The following is a 16,815-nucleotide window of genomic DNA, read 5'->3' as shown; positions in this document are numbered from 1 at the left end:
GGCTCTGTGTGTTGCAGCTACAGAAAGATCTCTGGGGACACTTGCATGGGTGGAGACATCGAGTCGCGGCTGGAGGGGGAGCTGGTGCCGTGCCCGCTGGCGGGTGAGTGTGTGCAGGAGCTGCTCTGGGCACAAGGGCTCCATTCATAAAGCCTTTGACTGGTGCCTGAGGGACCAGGCACAGAGTCCCAGAGGGCTCTCAGACAAAACCTGTGACACAGGAGCCTGGGTGGGTTACAAATCGCCCTCTCCTGTCCTGTGGCCAGAGCTTCTGAGGGTCCTGCTCAGGAGCAGTGTCTGCCCACAGTGCAGAGCCCTCTGAAGCCCTCAGGGGCAGGCTGCAAGCTGGAACCCCTTCATCCTGGTCACGTCCTCGCTGTAGCTGGCTTGAACCCAACCAGAAAGACAAGAATTAGATCAAAGACACCCCCATCCTTGGGAAGGTCCCCTTGGGAAGGTCCCACCCTGAGACAGCCAGCATGTGCAGCTAAATGATGGCCCTTTGGGGCCAGACCAGGGCAGACCTTCATCCCTCACACCTGTGCCTGCTAGAATTCACCCCTCCATCCTTATTTCTCCCTCTGGAACGTACAAGGCACTGTAGCAGTCCCGTGCCCCTGTGCTGCCGGAGTTATTTGCATTCTGCTCATTAGAGCTTTAATTTAATCTGCCGTCACGAGCTGCGTGATCAGCATTGCTGCTTGCTGCAGCTCCAGAGCCTCAGGCAGGGCAGGGGCTCGTGGAAGGGCTGGGGAGCTGAGCAGAGCAGCCAGACCCACCAGCAGCAGGTTCCCGTGCACTGCCCTAAAATTTTTCAGTGCTCCAAAGATATTCCAGGTGCAGAACAGCACGGGGAAGCATCCCCTGTGCTGGGACTCCTGCCAGCTCTGCACTCAGCTTTACTCCTGACACGTTATTCACCCCTCTGAGCCCTCTTGAGCTATTTGGAGAGCTGTGTTGGGCATGCTGAGAAGGGCCCTGCTGGTTGCAAAGTAAACCTGCTGTCCCCACCGGGCCGGCCTTTGAAGTGCTGTGTTCCCAGAGATCGTCTGGGGATCCGCGCTGGCTCGCTCCATGGTAACACTTTCATGTACAGTATCTGTTTCATATCTGCCTATAATCTCATTAGGGATGCACAGCCAGAGTCACTTACTGACATTAGCTCTGCTCATTAATAGCATTATTGGACTTGACTGGTGGTGGGATAATGCCCACGAGACTTTGTCCTGGACCAGGATCCCATTACCTGGATTCGGCTCCACTGGGAAACAAAACCCACTCTGGGACATTTCCTGGGGGCCAGTGTCCCTAAGGACTTGCAGAATTGCATCACTCCCACTCTTTTTAATGTTGGGTGGTTTTTTTGAGGAAGAGGAGATCAGTATTTTGTTTCTTATTGGCAGCACTATAGTGGGAAGAAAGGGGTCAGGGCAGGTTCTGTGCCTCCTCCTCCTCCTCCTGGACCAGACAATGCCCACAGTGTGTGCCCAGCCCCATGTGAGGCTATTACCACATTCCCATTAACCTAATCCCACTGAGACAAAAGCTCTTTCCCTCCCGGAGGTGCTAAAACCAGGGGTGAAAAACACCTGCTATTTTCTTTCTTTTGCCCTTCGAGTAGCCAAGAACGAGGCCGCTACTTTAGGCCACTAAATAAGGCCCTGTTGTTGCAGAGGAGAACGAGTTCATTCTCTACGCCACCCGCTACTCCATCCACCGCTACGACCTGGCCTCAGGTGTCAGCGAGGAGCTGCCCCTGGCCGGGCTCAGGGGGGCCGTGGCCCTGGATTTTGACTACGAGCACAACTGCCTCTACTGGGCTGATGTCACTCTGGACATCATCCAGGTGAGCCGGGAGCAGGGAGGCATCACCTCCTTGCCACCCGGGTGTTGCACCCACACCCTGAATGCAAATGTTTGTCCTGGTACTCCTCCCCTCCGCGCTGTCTGTCACCTGACCTTCAGGCTTCAGGCAGTTCCTCGTCTTTTATTCTGATTATTTTTATTTTTTTCCCCAGCGTCTCTGTCTCAACGGCAGCTCTGGGCAGGAAATAATCATAAGCACTGGGTTGGAAACGGTGGAAGCTTTGGCTTTTGAACCTCTCAGCCAGCTGCTCTACTGGGTCAACGCTGGGATTCCCAAAATCGAGGTACAGCTCTGCCCACCCGTGGCAGTGCATAATTTATTAAGGAGCAATAATTGCCTGTCACAGATTTTGTGTCACTTCAAGCAGTGCCAGTAGCAAACACACCCGTCCTGGCTTTGCTTTTGGGTCTAGGTTGCCAATCCAGATGGAGACCTGAGACTCACCGTCCTCAACTCCTCGATACTGGAGCGACCCCGAGCTCTGGCTCTGGTTCCCCGAGATGGGTAAGAAAGGAAACACCACAAGTATTTCCCTGCTATCCCCCAGGGAAACTGCTGCTCCTTCACCACCTCCTCCTCAGGGAGGACAGCTTGGTGAGGTGAAACTGGGGACAGGCACAGCACAGTCCTGCCCTGTGGAGCCCACTGTCACCACTGCATCCCCAACTAAGGCACCAGCCCCTCAGAGCACAGATCACCAACTGTTAATTCCTTCCTGCCCATACATACCCATTAGTAAATAACTTTTCCTGCCCGTAAAACTGGTCTGGTCAGTGGGGAAAGCTGCAGTGATGCGTGAGAAACTGAGCTGTGCTCGAATTCAAGAGCCAAATCCGAGTTAAATCTTTTTGGGGTTTGGCCTCAAATGTGAGCTCTGAAAAACCAAAGCAGTTCATGGCAAGGGAACCTGCGGCTGCACTCCCACCACAGAGCTTGCAGCTCAAAAGCCTCTGTGCTGCTCATAAATCTGCTGGTGGTGTTCATTAGAATTGCAGAGTTCCCTGTTCAAAGGCATGTCGAGCAAGAGACGCGGAATGCGAAGCATTCCAACCTCTGCCTCTCCTAACCCGGATCCTTTGGATGAGCTGCTCTGTGTGGATTTAGAGTAACCTCTGTGCCTGCTGCCAGGTTGATGTTCTGGACAGACTGGGGGGACTCCCGGGCTGGCATCTACAGAAGTGACATGGACGGGTCGCTGGCCGGCTGCATCGTCTCGGAGGGCGTGCGGTGGCCCAACGGCATTTCTGTGGATGACCACTGGATCTACTGGACTGAAGCCTACATGGACAGGATCGAGAGGGTGGATTTCAATGGGATGCAGAGATCTGTGATCCTGGACAGCCTCCCTCACCCCTATGCCATCGCTGTATTTAAGGTTTGTTTTCCCCATTGTCATTTTTTCCGTAGCATGCAGGCTCTGAGGCTGGTGCTGGAGGAGCACGGAGCACGCTGAATGTGAAGGATAGGGATGTGATTTGGAGCAGGCATGACACTTTGTGTCTGCTTCCCTGAAACATTCCCACAAATCCCTGAAACGAGCAGCAAAGTGCAGTCCAATCCAGGACCAACATTCCCAAGCAGCTGCACTGCAATGTTTGCCACTCAGCAGATCACTCTGTCACTCTCATTCCTGCTCAAATCCCACCTCAGGCCTTCCTCTTCCTCTCCCCCTTGGGTTGGGGACACTTTTCACTCTCCATGTGCCCCCACATCCAGTATTTGGGGTGATGAGTGCAGGTAGCAGTGATGAGCACGGCCCTGGTGGTGCCTCTGCTCACACTGAGAGCCAAGCCTGTGTTTCAGAATGAAATCTACTGGAACGACTGGTCACAGCTGAGTATTTTCAGAGCATCCAAAACCAGCGGCTCCAGGATGGAGATCTTGGTCGGCCGACTGAATGGGATCATGGATATGAAAATCTTTTACAGAGGAAAGACAACAGGTAATGATGCAGATGGTGCTCCCTGGGATTTAGAAATGTGTCCATCCCCCGTTTCCACAGGTTCCCAGCCCACTGGGCCATCCTGGCTTGCATATCCTAAATATATCCCCATTCCTGCAAGGCCTGAGGCTTTCAGGAATGAGTTTCATGAGGGGTATATTCTGCTTTTGGCTGCCAGGAGAGAGAGCTCATGGGGCACTCGGCTGTGGTGGTACCTCATAGTTTGTGTCCGATCCTGGCTTTTCCATCAAAGTGTTGTATAGACCAGAAAACCGCAGGATTTCAGGGCTGCACCAACTTTGTCTTCCTTTAATCATCTGTCTGCGTTGTGCCAAGGCAGTGCTGAACCCCATGGGCTGTTTGCCCCCATTTCCAGATGGGTACCAGACCACTGAGGGGCTCTCTCTACCAGTCTCTGCAGGAGACTGGAGGGACAAGAGGCACTCTGGGGGTGTAACTGACATCCTTTGACAGACCTCCAATGCCACTCAGATGATTTGTGTCCCTTAAAGGCCAATCTTTCCCCCTTAAAGGCCCTCAAACTCCCTGGAGATGGCTCTGGGCATTCCTAGGGGTGACCTCAGCACTCAGCCTGCAGAGCTGGCTCCTGAAGGGGTCTGAACCCAAAGCAGGTGACACTGGGGCTCCCGTGCCTCTGTTTTGGGGTGGCAGGTGACACTGGGGCTCCCGTGCCTCTGTTTTGGGGTGGCAGGTGACACTGGGGCTCCCGTGCCTCTGTTTTGGGGTGGCAGGTGACACTGGGGCTCCCGTGCCTCTGTTTTGGGGTGGCAGGTGACACTGGGGCTCCTGTGCCTCTGCCCTGACACTGTCCCCTTCCTCCTGCCCTGCTCCAGGGCAGAACGCCTGCATCACCAAGCCCTGCAGCCTGCTCTGCCTGCCCAGGTCCAACAACGGCCGCAGCTGCAAGTGCCCCGAGGGGGTGGCCAGCACGGTGCTGCCCAGCGGGGAGCTCAGGTGTGACTGTCCCCACGGCTACGCCATGAAGAACAACACCTGCATAAAGGAAGGTAAGGTCCTGCCTGGCTCTTGCTGCTGCTCAGGGCTGAGGTGGCTTCTGCCGTCACGAGAGGTCGGCGTGACCTGTCCTCTGGCCCATTTCTGGAAGCACAGCCTCACGCCAGCTCTGTCTGTTGTCCCTCCTGCCCCAGAGAACACGTGCCTGCCCAACCAGTACAGGTGCTCCAACGGGAACTGCATCAACAGCATCTGGCAGTGTGACAATGACAATGACTGCGGGGACATGAGCGACGAGAAGAACTGCCGTGAGTGTCCTGCCCTGCTGGCCTTGGCCTGGCCAGGCTCAGGTGTCTGCTGTGGTGGCACCTCAGCTGAGCTGGTGCTCCACGCTCCTTTCACAGTCAGGGAGAGCAAGAGGCTCTCTGGGGGTGCAACTCAGCTCTTTGGTAACTCCCAGAGCAAACTGGGTGGGTCTTGTCCCAGTCCCCTTGACCAGATGAGGCGTCAGGGTCTAAAGTTTGGTGAGGCTGATGCCAACTCTTGCACTAATTGCCTTCTGAAGTTAATTGAGGGCACAGCCAATGAGGAAAAGAGAGCAGACAGTGCTGACACGGGCTCTTGTTGAGATAATAAATCAAGTTCACACATTAAAGATGGAGGTCACCTTTTGGAGCAAAGTAGGAACTGCCAGTGTGTGCAGGAGGGGCAGATGTTCCACAGCTTTGCACAGCCTGAAGGGTTTGGATTAGTGCACTGTGGAAAAAGGACTGGGTTTGAAGTTAGGAATCACTGGAGGACCAGGAGAGAAGCTGTTTATGTCCATTTTGTACCAATAAAGAACTTATTTCCCTGACAAAGCTGAGGTACCAGTCAGCAGAGTCCAAGTTTGAGTTCAATGGCTCCAGGGGTGGGAAAACCTCTCCATTACTTGGAGAGAGGTCACCAGCTTGGCACAGAGATGCTGCCTTGGATAGCAACACTCATGGCCAGCTTCTCCCCAGCTTTGGCTGCCCTGTCTCATCCCAGCACCTGAGGTTTCAGTCCCCTTTGTGGGGAGCAGACAGCCCTACAGCCTTGGCTTCTTGCTTGGGAGTGGACATCAGGAGTTTCAGTCCTGATCCCCAGACAGAAAATGACCCCTGTGCGCTCTGCTTTACATTGAGTGCCTAAAAATGGCATTAAAGTACAAGAGCAGGAATTGAGGTTGGGCTGGCAGGATTCTGTCCCTGTCCCTTCGCTTCCCTGCACTCAGTACACACCCTCGGGATGCAGAAACCATTTTCTAACCACCACCTTCTCCTCCTGCTCCTCCTCCTGTCTCCATCAGCAACCACCGTGTGCGACACCGAGACCCAGTTCCGCTGCCAGGGCTCGGGGACCTGCATCCCCCTGTCCTACAAATGTGACCTGGAGGATGACTGTGGGGACAACAGCGACGAAAGTCACTGTGGTGAGTGCCCACACTCAGACCTCCTGCCCCGGGCACGGGTGGGCAGCTGCTCTCCAGCGCTCTCTGTGCTGCTCAGAGCTGCTCCTCCTCTGGGTGCTGCTCAGGGGTGATGTAGGGGAAGATCCCCCTGTTTACCCAGGCTGTCTCCTCCTCATTTACTGGGGACTGGGAAATGGGGGACAGGACCAGCATTTACAGGGTATTTGGGAATTAGGGACAGCACCATTGTGTACTGGGGAGTGAGGGGCAGGAGAAGAGAGCGAGGCCGTGTGCTGGTCCTTCCCCTCGCCGTGTTCCAGCTGGGAGACTTCTGTGCCACTCTTATCCAGCTTTCCTGCTCTGCTCCTTGGGTATTGCCGTGACCTGAAGCCCAATATTTTGTTTGCAGAAGCTCACCAGTGCAGGAATGATGAGTTCAGCTGCAGCTCGGGGATGTGCATCCGTCTGTCCTGGATGTGTGACGGGGATAACGACTGCAGGGACTGGTCTGACGAAGCAAACTGCACTGGTGAGTGCTCAGGTGTTGCTCAAGGACCTCCTGCTGCTCCTACTTTTTACTTCCAGCCTGGGAGACATTAGCCAGTGTCTCGTGCCTCAGTTTCCTTGCTTGTTAGAGCACCTTAGGGTGATGTGATGCTCCAAATCCAAGGATTTCTCTCCCCCAGGTTCACTGGGAATTTGCTGGCAGCTCTGAGATGCTCACACAGTGACCCAGCTTTGCTTTTTACCTGCAAGACTGCACCCACAGGCAAAGCTCTGTGGAATGGGAAGTGGTTTTGTGGCCGCTGAGCAGCCAAAGGGTTCTCCTGCAAAAGGAGCTCCCGTGTTGCAGGCAGGCAGCAATCAGGCTGGTGGGCACTGGCAGCATTTCACAGCTTTCACTCGGTTTCCTTGCCATTAATTAGGTGCAGAAAACAGGCTGGCTCTTTGCAGCTTCTCCACAGTTAGCTGATCTGAAGAAGAGGCAGGTTTAGTTCGGGAAGTTTAGTTTGGAGTTTTAATTCTCCCCTGGCAGCCTCATTGCTCCACGGGCTTGAAAACCTAAAGAAGGTGCCTCAAGCAGGAAGTCCCACATAGCAGACCCACTCCTGGTTTAACTTACAACTTGTATTAAAGCAGCCTGGCTGGCAGAAATAACCTTGCTCCTACTTTATGCCTCCTGTGCAGCCTCACTGCGTGTTTGGAGCAGAAAGTCACAACACTCCACCCTCCTCACCACCACAGTGATGTTCCTCAGCAGCCTCCCGAGGTTAACACCCACACAGAGCCTTTTTCTCATCAGATTAAACAACAGATAGCAGTGCACTGGCCTTTTCCACTAGAAACAAGCAAGCAAAGCTATCAACCAAACCAAAAACCTCAGTGTTTGCAGGAGAAGAAACTTCTCAGAGTAGGCAGAGCACCAGTCTGTCAGTGAAAGGCACAAGGTTGTAGTTATCAAGCCATACGTGGGATATTTCAAGATAAAAGCAGGGCTTTCCATGGCATGAGGAGCCTGCAGGGGCCAGAATCTGGGAATGCTGGCCACAGAGCCTTTGGGGAAGAGAGTGGCACCAGCTGCTGTGCTGGGGTTCTGGCACGAGCATTTAAGAGATCCCTTTCAGGTCTTTGAGCTCCTCTTTGCTCACCTCCGTGGCATTTGCTGTGCCTGGAGCACCCAGGGCTGATCCTGGTCATTAGTATTCCATGCGTGTGGCTTTCTAAGAAGGTTTAATTTATATTGGTATCACTTATCTCTCGTATGAGTTTCTCCAGAGAGAATTACTACAGGAGAGGAACCCACTTCAAAAAGCGTGTCAGGTTTGTAAAGCCCCAAGTTGGAATTATCTAAGAGGATCACAATTATTTGAGGAACATTCCGTCTGACTTCACCGGGCTGCAATTATTGCTCTTATCTAAAATAATTACATTTCATGCTGAATACCTAATAGAATATTACTGCCACCAGATTGCACTATTTCGAAATATCTGCGAGCGCATGTCACTCTCTAACCTAAAACTCAGGATCATGCCATTTAATTAAGTTGAACGTTGCTTTTCTCAATAACTCCGAGTGCTCTCCTGCTTGAGGAGCAGGATTTGTCTCTGAAGTGACAACACAAACCAGGCTGCAACCCAGATACCCCACAGGCAGATATTTTCCTGACAGGAGCCTAAGGAAAACCCCCAGGGAGAATCGTATTTCTTGTTTGCTTTGGCAACATAGAAGAGCCTTGTTTGCCTTAATTAAAAGCTCTCTCTGACTCTGTCCTGCCCTGCACGGGGGACTCTGCAGCTCTGCCAAGCCTTGCTTGATCTTGGTGGCATTTCTCACCATCTCTGGCACGATGCCGCCGCTGTCACCTCTGCCCATGCTCCCCAAGGACTGAGATCAAAGGGAGAGAGGCTGCCGGCTTTGGGGAGAGCTTTGGGAGAGCTCAACCCTGCAAAAGCCGTCCCTGAGGCACAGCAGGCTTGTGAGCAAGAATGGCACAGAGAGGGGAAGACCATGGAAAACCGGGACTCGAGGAATTCTCCTGCCTGGGCTCCATGGGGTGGTTGCTTGTGCAGCTGGGACCTGCCCTGGTGGGAGATCCTGGGGCGGGGGAAGGAGCAGGGTGGGATTGTGTGGCCTGATACTCTCAGCTCAGCAGGGACACGGTGACAGCCCACACTCAGGTGTCCCCCTGCCCTGGTTTCAGCAGTTTATCACACCTGTGAGGCCTCCAGCTTCCAGTGCCACAACGGCCACTGCATCCCGCAGCGCTGGGCGTGTGACGGCGACGCCGACTGCCAGGACGGCTCTGATGAGGACCCTGCCACCTGTGGTAACGTGTGCTCTGTGTGTGCGTGGGGCTGTGCCACGGGTGGGAGGGATTTCTGCACACCCACTGAGCTAAACCAGCAGCAAACTCAGGGGAGAACCCCCACCCCTCCAAAAGCAATCACGGTGTGGAGGCAACCGTGGCTTTTTTTAGCTAATTAAAACAGCTTTAGCAAAACCCCGAAAAGCGCACAACATCCACCCAATTCTGCATTTCAGAGAAGAAGTGCAACGGCTTCCAGTGCCCCAATGGCACCTGCATCCCCACCAGCAAACACTGTGATGGCGTCAACGACTGCTCCGACGCCTCGGACGAGCAGCACTGTGGTGGGTACCGGGCTCAGGGGAGCTCTGGGGGCTGGCAGCATTAATGAGCTGAAGTGCCTTGCTGTGTTAGCAGTTTGATCACTGATAGTGAGACAAACTGGCAAAATTTGTTTGTGGTTAGCGGTACTTAGTAAGCATTTGATGCAGATTAGGTTGAATGAGGTTACTTTGACATTGTTACCTTCAGAGCATTTGAGGTTTTTAAAGAAATGGTCTTTGGAAAGAAACTATGATCTGCTGAGATGGATTGATATAAACTGCAGGTCCTTCAGAAGCCTTGCAGGTCGTAAGGTTACATGTCTTTCTTCAACTCACCTTCCTTTGAAAGCAAAACCATCAGGTTTTTGTCTTATTTTATCCAGAAAATCTAAAACATGTGGTTTAAGCATATTAGCTACTGTCTGAACCAGCTTTCTGCAGGCAAAAAAGCAAAGCTGCATTTTTTTTCTGCTCTGCCCAAGCCAGAAATGACTGTAAAGCCACTTTACTCCGCTTTACTCCCCTGGGAGTAAAGCCCTGGGAGATAACGGGGAAGCCTGAGCGTGCAGTCACGGGCTCCCTGCGGAATCGGCGGGTCAGCAAAAGGCACACACTGGGGGACACTGCCAGGGAGGTGACCAAACCCCTCCTGGTGCCTGTGCCCAGCCTGAGGGGTGATTTGGTGAGGGCAGCCCGTGCAGGGACGCAGCTCAAACCGTTTTGTCTCGGGAACTCTCTGTAAGTCCCCAGAATCCGCCCGCTGCGCTCAGGCCTGCACAGACCCCAGCGGGTGACACTGCTGTCTGCAAGGACAGCAGAGGTGCCACCCCTGTCCTCCTGTCCTGCCCCCCATCCCTGCAGAGCCCCTGTGCACCCGCTACATGGATTTCGTGTGCAAGAACCGGCAGCAGTGCTTGTTCCACTCCATGGTGTGCGACGGCATCATCCAGTGCCGCGACGGCTCCGACGAGGATGCCAGCTATGCTGGGTGCTGTAAGTGTCACACTGGGCACCTCTGCCAGGGGAGGGGTGGCCACAGCATGGAAACAGAGCTAGTTCAGGCTCCCAGGGATGCCAGCTATGCTGGGTGCTGTAAGTGTCACACTGGGCACCTCTGCCAGGGGAGGGATGGGTGCAGCACAGAAACAGAGCCGTGGGGACACCCAGGCTACCAGGAAGCTGCCAGCTCTCCTAAGAGGTGGCTCTAGACCTGCTTAGAAATCCGTGCTTGCCCTGAGGGTGCTCCTTCCTGCTCAAGCTTTCCTGAAGCCCTTGAGCTTTACACCAAACCTCTCCCTGCAGCCCAGGACCCCGAGTTCCACCGGACCTGTGACCAGTTCAGCTTCCAGTGCCAGAATGGGGTGTGCATCAGCCTGGTGTGGAAGTGTGACGGCATGGATGACTGTGGTGACTACTCTGACGAAGCAAACTGTGGTGAGCAGCACCCCCAGGGCCTCCTGCCACTGCAGCTCCAGCTTCCTTTGGATTTCAGGAGCATGGAGCAGTGTCTTCCTCACGTTCTCACTTGTGTGTGTCAGTGTAGCACATCACAGCCTGTCCTACCTGGAGATTGGTGTCATTTCCCTCCTACTGCAGGCAGGTGAAGTGAAGCACGCAGAAAACCTGGCACATCTTGTGCTTGACTAACTCCTCTGTGACCATATTTACTGCACAGACTCCCAGCCCCGAGCAGACAGGCAGTTTGCAGCCAAACCCAATATTTACCACTGTTCCCTGGGTGGCTGTAGGAGCTGTGCCCAGCCAGGCGAGGCAGCCGCATCCTCGTTTCGGAGCTGCAGGGTTTGCTCCTCCATTTCTGCCATGCTCTGGTGGATTCTGCTCTGGTTCTGAGATCAGGGGTGGCGTCTGGCCATGAAGAACAGACAGCAGTGGTGGTGACAGAGGGAGGGCTGGGAGGAATGGGAATGCTGGGGATGAAGAGGAAGGAATGTGCTTGCGCTGCTCAGGTGATGCTCTCTGAGGTGCTCCCACCTCTGAGCTGTGCTGAGGGCTGCTGAGGTGCCCCTGTGGCTCACGGGACCCTCCTCTCCTTGCCAGAAAACCCGACAGAAGCTCCAAACTGCTCCAGGTACTACCAGTTCCAGTGTGGGAACGGGCACTGCATCCCCAACCGCTGGAAGTGCGACGAGGAGAACGACTGCGGGGACTGGTCTGATGAGAGGGACTGTGAGGGTAAGGACACGCTGCTGAGGCTCTGGCAGACATGACAGGGACGTGCTGAAAGCTCACTCTGCCTTCCCACAGCCCCCACGGCTCCAAAAATGCCCCATGAGTGGGCACTTTCATGCGTCCTTTTACTCTGTATTTTTGGATATCCTGATTGCAGACTCAATGCAGGCGAAACCAGCGGGTTTGTGATGCCTCACCTGCCTCCCCCTCGGCCAGCAGGGAGCTTACACGGGAGCAGGGAGCTCAGGTCAGCTCTCCTGGTGTATTTTTAGGATCTCCAGTTCATCCCATTACCACGCTGATCCCCCCGACGTGCCTGCCCAACCATTTCCGCTGCAACAGCGGCGCCTGCATCATGAACAGCTGGGTGTGTGACGGCTACAAGGACTGCTCTGACGGCTCTGACGAAGAGGCCTGTCCCACCCCAAGTAAGCTCTCCTCTCCCTCACCCCTTCCCTTCTCCCAGCTCACATCTGCAAGGAGTTCTGGCCTTTTGGAGCCTGGCCAGGTTGCGGGGTTCGTTTGTGGTGTAAAATGTCCCCTGGCGCTGGGGTCACCCTCCGCCACTGCCACCAGCCAGGACAGTGCTCCAGAGCTGCACATCCCTGCAGAGCAGAGGCTTTTCCAGCCCTCTGCAGTCAGGAGAGAGGATGGCTAAGGCGTCATCCCCATCACCTGCTGGATGGAAGGAGATTGCCATCTAGTGGAGTCGGGACCTGGGGACAGCAGCTGCTCCCTGCTGGTGGCGGTGCCAGCCCTGGTGCTCTCCTGCCTGTGTCTGTGTGTGTGCAGGGGCCAACGTGACAGCCACGTCCCCGGCGCTCCCGGGGCGCTGCAGCCGCTTCGAGTTCGAGTGCCAGCAGCTGCACAAGTGCATTCCCAACTGGAAGAGGTGTGATGGAGTGAGGGACTGCCAGGACGGCACCGACGAGAGGAACTGCCGTGAGTGTGGGCAGGGACAGGGTCACCCCTAGAGCTTTCCCCTTGGGAAGCTCCTTGTGAGGGCAGGGAAGCCTCTGAGGAGGCTTTGATTGCTGGGGAAATCACTGCAGGAAAAAAAAATCTTTACAGAAAACAGAAATCTTTTACAGAAAAAAATTTAAAAAGGATAAAAAGCCCAAGGGGTGCTATTCCCATTAGAAGTGCAGTTGTTGTTTTCCATGGGATGAGCTCTGGGTTATTCTGAAGGTGCAGCCAGAAGGAGACACCCCAGTGTCTGACACATCAGCCTGAGCTCCATCCCTGACATGCAGCCACCTGCAGACATTCCAGTGCTGCCGAGGGAACTTCCCTGCCTGGAGTCCTGAACTGTTCTGCCTCTTTCAGCTACCCCGAGCAGCCTGTCGTGCCCCAGTGGCTTCAGGTGTGAGGATGGGGAGGCCTGCATCCTGCTGACAGAGCGCTGTGATGGCTACCTGGACTGCTCCGACAGCAGTGATGAGAGGAACTGCACAGGTGAGCAGCAGCCCTCTCCCATCCCTCACTCCCTGCTCCCTGTCAGCACACAGACGTGCTCTCCTGGATGTGTGACCCTTCCCTCCCAGCATCCTTGATTTATCTGCCTCTGCTCAGTTGTCCAAGCTGCCTCCTCACCCATTTATCACCAGCTGGGACAAACTTCCCAGCCGCTTCTGCACTGACAATTTGTCTTCCAGCAGGCTCTGACACAGGGAAAAAAATTCATTTTAGGATGGATAGGAGCAAAGCTGGCTATTTTACACAGCCCACAGGTGAAGCAAGAGTCTCCTGCTCTGCCCTCCTTTGCAAGGTGACCCTGGGGATGTGGCACGTGCCCTGCTGCCATCCCTGGCTGTCCCTTGGTGGCCCTGTGGGGGCAGAGGGACAGAGCCCGCCCTGGGCTGATAACAGGGATTGATCACTGCCTCCAGCCAGCCATGAGCTTCAGCAGCTCCCCTACCGAACTGCTGGGGGGGCTGGGCATCAATCAGGTTTAGTTCTTTAATTAAATATTGATTGGGAGAGGCTAGCAGGTTCAGGGGAGGGGGAAGGAGCTGCTGAGATGCACAACTCAGCTGCTACACCAAGGCAAAACCATCTCTTTTCCCTTGGAAAAAATTGCCTTGCCGTGCTGCCCATGGCCCCAGGTGCCTGCTGGATTTAATTCCAGCTGTTTAGGGAAAGCAAAACAGCAGCAATTTGCCTCTGCTCTGCTTGGTTTCTATTCAGCCCAAAGCTGAGCACCCAGCAGAGCCAAACCACAGCAGTGGGATTTGGGCACACAGAGAGCAGGGAATGGTCTGGTGGGAGCAGGGAATGGTCTGGTGGGAGCAGGGCACGGATTTGGGGCATTTCAGATCAGCACCTCCCATCCCCAGCCCTGCCAGGGCTGGGTTCCACGGTGCTTTTATCCCCTAAATGCCTCTGTGAAGGTCAGGCAGTGATTCAGCCACAGGGTTTGTGTCCAGGCAAGCCCCAAACTTGAATTACCAGCCTTTGCTTGGTCCTGCTGCTGAGCACAAGATGTGATAAGGGAAAACACAAAGAAAGGGCCTGGGTGGTGACAGGGACAGCACAGACTGATCCCAGCAGGAGAAGGGTGACACTGAGCAGTTTGCACTCACACACTTCCAAAATTCCCAGCATTTCATCAACAGCCCCACTTTATCTTTCCTTAGGGAAAAGGGGATGCTTGCCTGATGCAGCATGAAGACATTTTGGGTAGAACTAAGAGCACCAGGGGTAAATCCCTGCTCTGAGCTGCCTCTGTGAGCCCAGTCTGATAAATCACACATCTCATTTAAGCTGTGCACACACCCCTTCAGTCAGCGCTGTTCCCACCTCCCCTGTTGTTGGTGTTACAAACAAAGCTCCTGTTTCTCTCCTGGGCGCAGGGCTTGTTTCCCTGCAGTAAATTCCCTTTTCCCATTCTCTGCTCAGATGACACAATCGTGTACAAGGTCCAGAACCTGCAGTGGACAGCTGATTTCTCTGGTGATGTCACCCTCACCTGGGCTCGGCCAAAAAGGATGTCCTCGACCTCCTGTGTCTACAACATCTACTACAGGTACATCATCCCTCCCCTGCTGTTGGAGCAGGTAAAGAGGACAGGTGTGCCTGTATTTACTGCAGGGAACCGCACAGAATCAGGCCTGAAGCATTCAGAGCTCCTTAATCCAGTTTTGCTTGGAAAATTTGATATTAGGAAGCAAAAGAGACACAAAATAGGTGCACCCAGAGGACATTTGGGACAAACTGCATTGGTTTCCTCCTTGACTATTTTCTCAGAGAGTAAAATTGTTATATTCTTTTTTTTTTTTCCACTTGGGCCTTGTCTTTGTGGGACCATAAACAGCAAGAACAAAGATAATAAATTTGAGCACAAGAGTTATAGAAAAGCCAAGTCACCAAGCCATGGTTAGTTCAGGCTTTCCAGTGGCACCTTTTCAAGATTGCTGGTGTGGCATTACCAAGACGAGCAGCAACCTTTTGAAATGGTTCCATTTTTTGGGACAAATCTCTACGTCCTGTGCTAAAAAAGCCCATCCTGACTGGAGGTGTGTGGCTCTGTCACTCAGGATGGTCGGTGAGAGCATCTGGAAGATCCTGGAGACCCACAGCAACAAAACCAACAGCGTTTTGAAAGTGCTCAAGCCCGACTGCAGCTACCAGGTGAAGGTGCAGGTGCAGTGTCTGAGCCGGGTCTACAACACCAACGACTTCATCACGCTGCGGGCGCCCGAAGGACGTAAGCACAGCTGCTGCTGCTGCCACCAGTGCCTGCTGGATTTGTGCTGCTTGGGCTGTGTTGTGCTTGTTGGGAATGTCCCAAGGAAGGCAGGAATGATGCATCTGACTCAGGGTTCTCAGAATACTATGTTATACTATAATACTATTAATATATTATATATATTACATATATATACAATATATTATTTATATTATTTATATTATTAATATTATTATTACATATATTACAATATATTATATGTGATATTTTATTGTTATTAATATCATATATACTATTAATATATTACACTATAAAACTATTAACACTATATTTATAATACTGTATTATATTAAAGAATACCATAGTATAATATACTAAACTAAAGAATACAGAAAAGATACTCAATGCTAAAAAGATAGTAACGAAAACTCGTGACTCTTTCCAGAGTCCCGACACAGCTTGGCCCCAGCTGGTCAAAACAACTCACACCAGAAATCAAATGAAACAATCACCTGTGGGTAAACAATCTCCAAACACATTCCAAAGCAGCAAAACGCAGGAGAAGCAAATGAGATAAGAATTGTTTTCCTTTTCTCTGAGGTTTCTCAGCTTCCCAGGAGAAGAATCCTGGGTGAAGGGATTTTTTCAGAGAATGTGGATGCCACAGGGCTGAAAAGCAGAGGTATCCCTGCTATGAACAAAAAGGGTCTTTCCGTGGGCTTGGGAATTCACAGAATTCACAGAATCACCAGGCTGGAAGAGACCTTCAAGATCATCGAGTCCAGCCCAGCCCCAACAGCTCAACTAAACCCTGGCACCCAGTGCCACATCCAGGCTGTGTTAAACACACCCGGGTTGGTGACTCCATCACCTCCCCGGGCAGCCATTCCAGAACTGGGATTGTGCTGGACTGGGAGAAAGGGCCATCCCCGCCTTTGTCCTGATTTTTCAGGGAGATGCTGCTTTTCCCCGCACGCTCTGGGCACACCACTGTGACTGGCACTAATATTTCTCTTTCTCTCACTAGTTCCAGATGCTCCCCTCAACCTCCAGCTGTCCCTGAAGAAAGAAGCTGAGGGTGTGGTGATGGGCTGGTGGAGTCCCCCTGTGAATGCCCACGGCCTCATCCGGGAATTCATCGTGAGTCCTGCTGCCCCTGGGGGCTGAGCCCAGCTCGGTGGCATGGGGACACCAACACACAGCCAGCTGCAGGGGGAGTGGGCCTGGAATGGGATATTTTGGGGAGGAAATCTGCTGGGAGCATCAGGCAAGTTGGGAGAATAAGTGCTGTAGGCAGCATCAAAGCCCTGGAGTTCTTAATTTCTCCCTTCCTGAGATGCCGCGCTTATTTCTGCTGGCATTTTGTCTCAGAGGGATCTGCTGACCTGTGGTATTTTTGAGCCCTCACGCCTTGTTTTGGTGCTCCTAGGTGGAATACAGCAGCAGTGGATCCAAGGAGTGGTCATCCCTCAGAACCACCAAGAACTACACGGAGATCAAGAACTTGCAGGTCAACACTCTCTACACAGTCAGAGTGAGTATTTCCAAAACTCCTTCTCAGAGTATTTCCAAAGCTTTCTGTCATAGTGAG

General features: G+C 53.3%; 1 protein-coding gene across 2 annotated transcripts in view; it reads left to right on the top strand.

Annotated features, from left to right (window-relative positions):
* SORL1 (sortilin related receptor 1) overlaps positions 1-16,815 on the top strand; it is a 51,095-nt gene that overhangs the window by 21,160 nt on the left and 13,120 nt on the right. The window contains exons 16-37 of one of the 2 annotated variants that reach the window (XM_038161533.1): positions 18-103; positions 1,674-1,846; positions 2,019-2,150; positions 2,280-2,371; positions 2,996-3,242; positions 3,671-3,809; positions 4,664-4,837; positions 4,979-5,092; positions 6,115-6,237; positions 6,626-6,745; positions 8,922-9,044; positions 9,260-9,367; positions 10,208-10,339; positions 10,649-10,780; positions 11,405-11,539; positions 11,809-11,964; positions 12,329-12,478; positions 12,863-12,991; positions 14,435-14,561; positions 15,073-15,242; positions 16,252-16,364; positions 16,654-16,758. In XM_038161533.1, the coding sequence (XP_038017461.1) occupies positions 18-103; positions 1,674-1,846; positions 2,019-2,150; positions 2,280-2,371; positions 2,996-3,242; positions 3,671-3,809; positions 4,664-4,837; positions 4,979-5,092; positions 6,115-6,237; positions 6,626-6,745; positions 8,922-9,044; positions 9,260-9,367; positions 10,208-10,339; positions 10,649-10,780; positions 11,405-11,539; positions 11,809-11,964; positions 12,329-12,478; positions 12,863-12,991; positions 14,435-14,561; positions 15,073-15,242; positions 16,252-16,364; positions 16,654-16,758 (2,980 nt within the window). Of the gene's footprint in view, positions 1-17; positions 104-1,673; positions 1,847-2,018; positions 2,151-2,279; positions 2,372-2,995; positions 3,243-3,670; positions 3,810-4,663; positions 4,838-4,978; positions 5,093-6,114; positions 6,238-6,625; positions 6,746-8,918; positions 9,045-9,259; positions 9,368-10,207; positions 10,340-10,648; positions 10,781-11,404; positions 11,540-11,808; positions 11,965-12,328; positions 12,479-12,862; positions 12,992-14,434; positions 14,562-15,072; positions 15,243-16,251; positions 16,365-16,653; positions 16,759-16,815 lie in introns of both variants that reach the window. The other variant, XM_038161531.1, reaches the window with a different exon arrangement.

Source organism: Motacilla alba, chromosome 24, assembly GCF_015832195.1.
Source record: "Motacilla alba alba isolate MOTALB_02 chromosome 24, Motacilla_alba_V1.0_pri, whole genome shotgun sequence".
In the NCBI taxonomy this organism is placed as follows: Eukaryota; Metazoa; Chordata; class Aves; order Passeriformes; family Motacillidae; genus Motacilla; species Motacilla alba.
Note: the sequence above shows the minus strand (reverse complement) of the source record. Positions and strands in the feature narration are given on the sequence as shown.